The 10,165-nt window shown below is 64.6% G+C and overlaps 2 protein-coding genes across 3 annotated transcripts; both read left to right on the forward strand.

Annotated features, from left to right (window-relative positions):
- Nucleotides 1–394: 394 nt before the first annotated feature.
- Nucleotides 395–3,915, forward strand: ADM2 (adrenomedullin 2). Its single transcript, XM_024352611.3, has 2 exons — nucleotides 395–827; nucleotides 1,437–3,915. The coding sequence occupies exons 1-2, from the start codon at nucleotides 718–720 to the stop codon at nucleotides 1,771–1,773; spliced, it is 447 nt and encodes a 148-aa protein (XP_024208379.1). The 5' UTR covers nucleotides 395–717; the 3' UTR covers nucleotides 1,774–3,915.
- Nucleotides 3,916–5,155: 1,240 nt separating this feature from the next.
- MIOX (myo-inositol oxygenase) lies at nucleotides 5,156–9,374 on the forward strand. Of its 2 annotated transcripts, XM_024352610.3 has the most exons (11): nucleotides 5,156–5,266; nucleotides 5,711–5,789; nucleotides 6,262–6,342; nucleotides 6,539–6,619; nucleotides 6,763–6,925; nucleotides 7,152–7,219; nucleotides 8,353–8,462; nucleotides 8,541–8,608; nucleotides 8,734–8,783; nucleotides 8,869–8,981; nucleotides 9,085–9,374. In XM_024352610.3, exons 2-11 carry the CDS (start codon nucleotides 5,775–5,777, stop codon nucleotides 9,191–9,193), a joined length of 858 nt encoding a protein of 285 aa, XP_024208378.1. In that variant the 5' UTR covers nucleotides 5,156–5,266; nucleotides 5,711–5,774; the 3' UTR covers nucleotides 9,194–9,374. The 2 variants fall into 2 exon arrangements, with proteins under 2 accessions (XP_024208378.1, XP_016794983.1); XM_016939494.4 differs by lacking the exon at nucleotides 5,156–5,266 and having other exon boundaries at nucleotides 5,774–5,789; nucleotides 6,543–6,619.
- The last annotated feature ends 791 nt before the right edge of the window (nucleotides 9,375–10,165 follow it).

The raw sequence follows: 10,165 nt of genomic DNA on the forward strand, positions 1-10,165 counted from the left end.
CAGCCCGCTGCGGAATCCCGCGGACTTGCTGGTCAGGCTGGGGGGCCGGGGTCCACCGGGTCAGACCCTGGAGGGTGGGACCGCCCGGACTCGGGAGGTGGTTGACGGGGTGGGCCCCGTCGGGTCCGAGTCCGCCCCAGCCGTGGGATCAGCTCGGACGACGGCTCGCCCCCCAGAACCCCGCTTCAGCCTGGGGAAGTCCGGCCCCCGCAGGCTCGGCGCTGCGTCCCCATCAGAAGGCGCTTGGAGTGAGGCTGGCGGTCCCGCGGTCCCGGGCCGGTCGCCGAGCGCTCCCAGCGGGGACAGGCCCCTCCACCGCCCCTTCGCCGCAGCCCCCTCCCCGCCCCGAGGGTGGCTGGGCCCGGGGGAGGGGCGCCCCGCCCCGTCCGTGCATCCGGCTCCGCCCCTTGCTGGAAAGGCTACGTATTCAGCTCTGGAGGTGCCATCCCGGGCCGCGACTCCGCTCCAGGCAGGACCCCCAACCCGCCCAGCCCGCTCCGCCTTGCGCCCCGGACCCGCGGCCGACCCCAGACCCGCTGCCCGCTTCGCGCCCGAGGCCTGCGCCCCGACGGACGCCCGTGCCCAGCTTGCCACGCCCACGCCCGGCGCCCCGTCCGCGGAGGACTCCCCGAGGTGCCGGCGCAGGGGGTGGCTCGCGGCTCAGGCTGCCCCCGACGTGCCCGGCTCACCGCCCCCGCCCCTGCAGCCCCGCCCGCCATGGCCCGGATCCCGACGGCCGCCCTGGGTTGCATCAGCCTCCTCTGCCTGCAGCTCCCTGGCTCGCTGTCCCGCAGCCTGGGCGGGGACCCGCGACCCGTCAAACCCAGGTGAGTCCTGGTCTTGGGCCAGCCAACCCCTCTGGCCCCCGCAGGGAAGCAGAGTGCGGGGGGCCGCGGGGCCGCCCTCCCTCCACGCCTCCACCTGCTGCTAGGACTCCCCTCCCAAACAAAGGCCCCTACCCCAGGCTCAGGAGCGCCTGAGCAGGGCCAGAGGCCCCTCTTTCTCTGCCTCCCTACACAGGGCAGTTGCTCCTCCCCACACACATGGGTACAGCAGCCCCTCTTCTGGGGGTGTCTGCTGGGGGAGGGGAGGCTGGCGGTATCCCTGGCCGGCCTGTGACCACCCTAAAGGGAGGGCAGAAGCCGAGTCACCCTGAGCCCTGAGAGTGGTGACCCACAGAGGCTGGGCCGCCGGGGTGCCCTTTGGCCAAGGAGGTGCCGGTTCCCGGGACTCGTGACCCGGGCCACTGAGATGGTCCCAGGCCCAAGCCCAGAGGAGACGCGGGCTTCCCCTGGCCGTGCTCCAGGCTGTGTGTGGATGGGGGCCGTGGGCTTCCCCTGGCAGTGACCCAGGCCTGTGTAGAGGCAAAAGTGGGCAGGTGTGAGTTCTCCGAAAGGCTGAGCCATCTGGTTGACATTCTCCATCTGCCTCTGCAGGGAGCCCCCAGCCCGGAGCCCTTCCAGCAGCCTGCAGCCCAGGCACCCCGCACCCCGACCTGTGGTCTGGAAGCTTCACCAGGCCCTCCAGCCACAGAGGGGTGCCGGCCTGGCCCCTGCTATGGGTCAGCCTCTCCGGGATGGTGGCCGCCAACACTCGGGCCCCCGAAGACACTCGGGCCCCCGCAGGACCCAAGCCCAGCTCCTGCGAGTGGGCTGTGTGCTGGGCACCTGCCAGGTGCAGAATCTCAGCCACCGCCTGTGGCAACTCATGGGACCGGCCGGCCGGCAGGACTCAGCTCCTGTGGACCCCAGCAGCCCCCACAGCTATGGCTGAGGTGGGGCCGGGCCACACCCCTGCCCATCCCAGCCAGGGTGCTGTGCCCCCGTCCAGAGCTGCAGCTGAGCCCCATCTGAAGCCCAGTCCCTCGGAGCTGCAGACAGCAGGTCCTGCAGCAACGATACCTGCACGGCTTTGCACACGTAAACCTAGGCTGGTCTACACGCAGTGCTGGTACGTCAAGGAGCCTAAACACCCTGAAATTGTGACCCCCTGGGGGACAGCTGCCAGACACAGCTGGCGGCAGCACCAGATGCTAAGCGCTTCAGAGAGGAGGTGTCTGCCCAGAGACGTGGAGCAGAAGCTGGGCCCTGAACACACGGGGCCATGTCTGGACGAGCAGGGGGGAGAGGCTGAATTGGCCAGAAGTGGCCCCTCTGCTGCTGGTCCAGTCAGACTGAAGCCCGGCCTTGTGCCTGGGCTGTTCCTGCTCTCATGCACAACCAGCCCTTCCACGTGCCTGCCTCTGGGACAGGAGGGGGAGCGTGGGATGCTGTAGCCCCCAGGGTTGGGCAAGGGAAGGATGGTGGCCCTCCAGAGGTCATGAAGGGACCTCTGTGGCTCCAGCTGCCAACCCTGGAGCCCAGACCGAGGTGGCCATGGAGACTCCACCTGGATCCCCTGTGGGAGGCCAGGGAGGGGGACTCAGCAGTTCAGGAGCCACCCCAAACCATTCTGGGACAGGGACACCCCTTTCTACCCCAGGGCAGGGCAGGGCTGGGTGGGGCAAGATCCCCCAGCCCAAATAGACCCCCCCCCACCTGAAGGGGGTGAGACCCTTGTTGGCAGCCAGACAAGGGTGGGGCTCCACAGGCAGCACAGGCGCCCCACCACCACCCAGTTTGGGGACCCAGTGGGACCAGGTGCGGGGGCAGAGGGTGACTTGCCAAGAGCCAGGGAGGGCAGCCCAGGCCCAAATGACAGCAAGAACAAGAACCACTGCCGGCGTGCACAGACTTGGTGTGTGTCCTTCCCTGGGGGGACGGGGGACTCACATGTGCCTGCCACTGGAGCCTCCCAACCGTCCAGCAGAACACGGGGTTCAGAAAGGGCTCCTTCTGCTACTTAGCGAACACTGAGCATTTAATTTGCACATGTTTGCTAGGGTCACCCTCTCGGCCATCCCACGAGGGTCGCCATGATCACCCCAACTCTAGAGGCCGCAGCAGAGCTCAGGACATTCCCCCACAGAGCTTGCCCCTCAGCTCCTACCTCCAAGGGGGAGGGTCCTGGAAGCGCCCACCCAGGCGCCGCCCCTGTGCTTGCTCCCTGAGCTCAGGGATTGCCGAGTCCAGGTAACTGACCTGTACTCCATGAGGCCCTGTGGGAACAGTCTAGGCCAGTCCTGCCCTGTGGAGGCCTCCGTGCACTGAGAGATGTACTAGGGTTGCAGCAAAGGTGGTCAGGGTGGTGGGCCGCACAGCGAGGCAGTCAAGGCCAGCTCCCTGGGAGAAGCACTGGGTCAGGTGAGGTCTGAGGACAGCAGGCCTTCCCTAGGGGAAGGAGCTGGGAGTGCCAAGGCCCCAGGTGCACAGGAGGCGTGGCTGCTGAGAGGCTGCAGGGTGGAGGGGCCTCGGCCTCAGAGTCCTGTGCCCTGTGACCACTGAAGGGTGTCAGCAGAGCACACGGCATGAGGACAGAGGGAGGGGCATGGGGAGTGAAGGAGGGGGCCCTGGGGCAAGGCTGGGGGGTCAGGAGCTCAGCATCTGCTACTCAGCCCAGCCAAAACCCTCCCAGACGTCTCCTCTCCTGCCTGGGCAAAGTCCAGCTTGGCACCCCGTCTGGGGCCTGCCTGTGGTCAGGGCCAAGTGTTCCCTCCTCCAGGAAAGCCTTTATCCTCCTCATGCCCTGTAGTCAGAAGGCCGCCTGCTGTAACCCTCCGCGTCGCCTCGGGTGCGAAATCAGACCCACCTGACACCATCACGCGGAGGCCCAGCAGCACCTGCACCCACCCCCACCTTCCCCAGCAACCACTTCCAGCTGCTCTGGCCAAAACCTCTGCTCGGCCGGGCCCCGTGGCTCACACCTGTAATCCCAGCACATTGGGAGGCCAAGGCAGGCACATCACCTGAGTTCAGGAGTTCAAGACCAGCCTGGCCAACATGGTGAAATCCCGTCTCTACTAAAAACAGAAAATTATCCGGGCGTGGTGGCACATGACTGTAATCCCAGCTACTCAGGAGGCTGAGGCAGGAGGATCACTTGAACCTGAGTTCAAGTTGCAGTGAGCTGAGATTGCACCATTGCACTCCAGCCTGGGCAACAAGAGCAAAATTCTGCCTCAAAAAAAAAATAGTAATAATACAAAAATTAGCTGGGCGTGGTGGCACATGCCAGTAATTCCATCTACTCGGGAGGCTGAGGCAGGAGAATCGTCTGAGCCCGGGAGGTGGAGGTTGCAGTGAGCCCAGATGGCGCCGCTGCACTCAAGCTTGGATGACAGAGCAAGACTCCGTTTCAAAAAAAAAACCTCCTCTCTTCCTTCACACCTTCCTCTGAATCCCGCCCGGTCCCACCTCCTGAACCTATCCAGACACCTTCTCCTGACCCAGGCACCACCTGCTTTCGGGGCGATGGCCGTAGCCTCCTCCCAGGCACCTGTCTGCATCCCTCTGGCCAGTGCATGCTGAGCACGTGACCTACGCGTGTTGGGACACGTGAGGATACAGCCTTGACCCCCCAGGGGCTGACATTCTACGGGGAGATAGAAGGAGACAAACGTAGAAGGTAGAATAAGTGGGTGGTGGAGTGGCAGGGGGTGCTGAGTGCCACAGAAGTCAGACGAAGGAGAGTGTGGGGCAGGTGCCGTTTAAATGGGGGGCGCTGGGTTCTCCTCACAGTTGCTTCTCAGGTGTGCCAGGATCTTGTTGAGTCAGGTCAGCTGCCCACAGCCCTCTTGCCTGACCCCTGAAGCCCAGAACTCTGATCTTCACAGCCCTAGGTATGGCCCCAGCACCCCACTGCCCTCTCTCCTGCCCCAGCCGACTGCTGTTCCCAGACTTCCCTGGCCACGCTCCAAGACGCCAGCTCTGCCGCGGGCACTTTGTTCTCACGGTGTCCTCCGTGCCTGCAGGGCCCATGCATGGGAAGTTGCGTTGGCGGCCCGGGTGTTGGCGGTTCCGTGCCTGCTCCAACTCTCTGTGAGGCCCCTCTCCCAGAGCCTGACACACTCTGTGGCCGAACTCTAGGCAGGTGCCCCTGAGTCCTTTCCTCGATGAGGCCTGACCCCATCCCCATCCTCGCTGGGCCCGCCGACCCCGGTGTTAGCAAGAACCCTCTAAATCAGTTTATGGAGAATTACCCACCCTTGATATCTGATCCCATTCCTCATCTCCCACCCTTGATCTCATCACCCTGCCGGCCTCCTGCAAGATCCTCATTGAGCCACTCCAGTGAGAATCCCCCTACCCTCGAAGGCCGCCCTAACAACTTCCCATCCGCTGACCCCTCCAACGCCATCAATCTCCAGCTGTGGTTGTTGAATTCGGAGGTGAGCTCCTCTCACCACTCTCTTGAATAAAGCTTTTCTCACCATTTTAACAAGTCCTCAGAATCACCTTTTCTTAACAAGCCCCTGCCCCACCCAGAATCACGGGGGGCCTGGGGACAAGTTTTCACCTCCTGAGATCCAGTGGGTCAGCCGGGGAAGGGGTGGTGCAGAGGGGGCGTGTGCTTGAGGGTGGGGTCTTGGGTCTGCCCCTACTTGTGGGACCCCACAGAGGGGTCTAAAGCCAGGGCCCAAGTGGGAGGCTGGGCCCACAGATAACCCTAAGCAGGTCAGCGGCTCGGGACAGGAGTGAGGCTGAGTCAGGGCCAGAGGATGTGGGACTGCTGGGGGCTGCTGCTGTGCTGACACATTAACTCCCTGAGGCCGGGAGGAGGGTGGATGGTCACTTATTACCGCAGTCGCTTATGTAACCTGGGGTGTATATAGGAGCCTGGCTAAGGACACACTCGCCAGCCTGTGCTTTGCCACCTGAGCGCCGCTCCCTCTCAGGATGAAGGTGACGGTGGTGAGTACCCAGACCCCATGCAGAGAGGCCCTGCTGACTGCTCTCCTGGTGGCCAGCCGCTCCTGCCCTCTTCTAGCTGGCACTGGCCAGCCCTCCTCCTCCGTCCAGCTGGGCAAGAGCCAGCGGCTGCCGACCCCCAGGCTCCCTGTGGACTCAGTCTCCTCCCAAAGCCACTTCCACCCCTCAAGGGTGGCCATGGGTGCCGCTCAGGTGTGGTGTCCCCTGTACCCCGGAAGCAGACATCTGCTGACTTTCGCTTTGCAGATAAGGACCTGGGAGTGAGAGCTCCTGGGACTCGCTGAGGCCAGGGCAGGGGCTGGGATGATGGTGCGGGAGAGGCTGTGTCCTCGCGTGTCACCCACCAGCCCTCTAGCGGAGGCAGGCTTGGAGTCTGCAGCCACCCTGGGAATGTCTGTGCTTCCTCGTGGAGCTGACATGATGGTGAAATAGGTTCAATCCTCCACCTACCCAGGGCCCAGACCCTTCCCTGGTCTACCGACCTGATGTGGACCCAGAGGTGGCCAAAGACAAGGCCAGCTTCCGGAACTACACGGTGAGTACCTTGCCGTCCTGCCCCCCTTCTCCCCCATCCACACCCTGGGGAGCAGCACCTGCCCTTCACACAGTTCCAGGGGGTGCCCTGTGGGAACTCCCACCCCCATCACACCCTGTGAGGCTGCCTGGGAGAGGGGAGGCACGGGGCCTCGTGTGCAGGGTGGGGGTGGTGCCACTGACCCTCCGGCCTGCAGTCAGGTCCCCTCCTGGACCGTGTCTTCACCACCTACAAGCTCATGCACACGCACCAGACAGTGGACTTCGTCAGGAGCAAGGTAGGCGTTTCCTGCCGCCCCGTGCAAACGCGGAGGGACCCTTGCCCTCAGCCCCATGAGCCCAGCAGGCGCCGAGGGGATGGAGAGGCCTGTGTGGTGGGCCTGCTGACCCTGGGCCACGCTGCCTTCCCCTTCCCCGCCAGCATGCCCAGTTTGGGGGCTTCTCCTACAAGAAAATGACAGTCATGGAGGCCGTGGACCTGCTGGATGGGCTGGTGGATGAGTCGGACCCGGACGTAGATTTCCCCAACTCCTTCCATGCCTTCCAGACAGCGGAGGGCATCCGGAAGGCCCACCCAGACAAGGGTGAGCCCTGGCTGTGCTGCAGGGGGGCAGGTGCTGCCTCCAAGGGGCAGAATGCAGCAGCCTGTAGGGTGGGAGGGGACAGTAGTGGGCCCAGGCCTCCTCCAGCAGCCCTGCCTGGGTTAGGGAGCAGGCCCTGGACCCTTCCTGGCTCTCAGCCCCGCAAACCTGCTCATCCTCTGCCTTGGCCCCTGCAGTCCCCAACCTGCCCTGTCCATCCCCCTCCCAGACTGGTTCCACCTCGTCGGGCTCCTGCACGACCTGGGGAAGGTCCTGGCCCTGTTCGGGGAGCCCCAGGTAAGAGTTGGAAGTGGAGGGTGAGGAGGTCTGCATGTTGAGGCAAGGCGGGGGTGGAGTGGCCTTGGTGCTTGGCCTGGGATACTACCTGGGGGACAGGCCAGTGCACCCCCCACGGCCCCCCCACGGCTGCCTGTCCCTCTGGTGGCCTCGGTGCTTGGCCTGGGATACTACCTGGGGGACAGGCCAGTGCACCCCCCACGGCCCCCCCACGGCTGCCTGTCCCTCTGGTGGCCTCGGTGCTTGGCCTGGGATACTACCTGGGGGACAGGCCGGTGCACCCCCCATGGCCCCCCCACGGCTGCCTGTCCCTCTGGTGGCCTCGGTGCTTGGCCTGGGATACTACCTGGGGGACAGGCCAGTGCACCCCCCACGGCCCCCCCACGGCTGCCTGTCCCTCTGGTGGCCTCGGTGCTTGGCCTGGGATACTACCTGGGGGACAGGCCAGTGCACCCCCCACGGCCCCCCCACACCACTCCCCCCACGGCCCCCCATGGCCGCCTGTCCCTCCTGTCACTCTGCAGTGGGCGGTTGTTGGAGACACCTTCCCCCACTCCCCCCGAGGCCCCCCATGGCCGCCTGTCCCTCCTGTCCCTCTGCAGTGGGCGGTCGTCGGCGACACCTTCCCCCCCTCCCCCCACGGCCCCCCATGGCTGCCCGTCCCTCCTGTCCCTCCCGTCCCTCTTGTCCATCCCATCCCTCCTGTCCCTCTGCAGTGGGCGGTCATTGGCAACACCTTCCCCCACTCCCCCCATGGCCACCCATCCCTCCTGTCCCTCTGCAGTGGGCGGTCATCGGCGACACCTTCCCCCACTCCCCCCATGGCCTCCCGTCCCTCCTGTCCCTCTGCAGTGGGCGGTCATCGGCGACACCTTCCCCCACTCCCCCCATGGCCGCCCGTCCCTCCTGTCCCTCTGCAGTGGGCGGTCATCGGCGACACCTTCCCCCACTCACCCCATGGCCGCCCGTCCCTCCTGTCCCTCTGCAGTGGGCGGTCATCGGCGACACCTTCCCCCACTCACCCCATGGCCGCCCGTCCCTCCTGTCCCTCTGCAGTGGGCGGTCATCGGCGACACCTTCCCCCACTCACCCCATGGCCGCCCGTCCCTCCTGTCCCTCCTGTCCCTCTGCAGTGGGCTGTCGTCGGCGACACCTTCCCCGTCGGATGCCGTCCGCAGGCCTCCGTGGTTTTCTGCGACTCCACCTTCCAGGACAACCCTGACCTCCAGGATCCTCGATACAGGTGCTCCCTGCTGCCGAGGGCTGGGCCCCCTTCCCTGGGCGGCTGCTGAGCCCTCCTCACCCTGGTATCTCACTGCAGCACAGAGCTCGGGATGTATCAGCCCCACTGCGGGCTCGACAGGGTCCTCATGTCCTGGGGCCATGATGGTGAGGCCAGAGGCGGGCAGTGGGGCGGTGGGTGGCGGTGGGGCAGAGGCGGTGGGGGGCGGTGGGGGACGGTGGGGGGCGGTGGGGCAGAGGTGGTGCCTGCTGGTGACACCCTCTCCCCACAGAGTACATGTACCAGGTGATGAAGTTTAACAAGTTCTCACTGCCCCCTGAGGTAGGTGGGGGGAGGGGCAACGCAGCCCGTCCACCAGGCCCGGTCCTGCAGCCCCGAGTGAGCTGCTGGGTGGCCTTGCCCGCAGGCTTTCTACATGATCCGGTTCCACTCCTTCTACCCCTGGCACACGGGCCGCGACTACCAGCAGCTGTGCAGCCAGCAGGACCTGGCCATGCTGCCCTGGGTACAGGAGTTCAAGTACGCCCCGCTACCCGCCGAGGGGTGTTGTGGGAGTGAAAGAGGGGGTTGGGTGGGGGGCCTGGGGGTTCTTCACGGGGCTCACCGCCCCTCCCTGCTGCAGCAAGTTCGACCTCTACACCAAGTGCCCGGACCTGCCGGACGTGGACAAGCTGCGGCCCTACTACCAGGGGCTCATTGACAAGTACTGCCCTGGCATCCTGAGCTGGTGACCCTCCTGCCACCCAAGCTGCTGCTGGACCCAGGCCTGGCCCTCCGCCTGCCTGGAGAGGCCTGGCCCTGGGCAAACAGCCGCCATCAGGGTTCACCTCGGTGGGGGACCCCACTCACCCCCTTAGGGTCGCCACCCCTCACGGCAACTTGTGCCTGGCGTCAATAAAGACCTGGAAGGACGTTGTGCTTCTGACGCCCCACTGGGTGTTACTGCAGCAGGGCGTGGCCCAGGCTGAGGGACGGTGCCAGCAGGGTGGAGGCCAAGTCCCAGGCTCTCAGGTGTGTGTGTCCCACCACACTGGCCGTGGTAAACATCTGCTCATCCTCCCAGCTCCTGTGTCAGAGCCTGGGGGACGAGTCACCCAGCTCACCCCCACATGCTCAAAACAGTCACCAAGTCCTCTGGGCTCCGTCCCCTTAAAAAATACCCCAATAGCTAAAATAATACATTCATAGAAAACAACAAAAAACAAATGCAGGCCGGGCACAGCGGCTCACACCTATAATCCCAGCACTTTGGGAGGCCGAGGTGGGAGGATCACCTGAGGTCAGGGGTTCAAGACCAGCCTGGCTAACATGGTGAAACCCCGTCTCTACTAAAAATACAAAAATTAGCCGGGCGTGGTGGTGGGCGCCTGTAATCGCAGCTATTCAGGAGGCTGAGGCAGGAGAATCGCTTGAACCCGGGAGACAGGGGTTGCCGTGAGCCAAGATTGTGCCACTGCACTCCAACCTGGGTATCAAGAGTGAAATTCCATCTCAAAAAAAATAAATAAAATAAAATAAAATAAAACAAGTGCACAGTTTAAATGCTATAAAGCAAACACCTGCGGCCACCACCCCTGAACCGACTCTCCAGTACCCTCCGCATGCCCTGGGTGCGGCTCCCCACACAGAGCAGCCCCTCCACAGGCTCTGCAGCCACCGTCCGTCCTCTCTACATGGTTTTGTCACCCAGGCGTGCAGCCCTT

This window comes from Pan troglodytes, chromosome 23 (assembly GCF_028858775.2).
Source record: "Pan troglodytes isolate AG18354 chromosome 23, NHGRI_mPanTro3-v2.0_pri, whole genome shotgun sequence".
In the NCBI taxonomy this organism is placed as follows: domain Eukaryota; kingdom Metazoa; phylum Chordata; class Mammalia; order Primates; family Hominidae; genus Pan; species Pan troglodytes.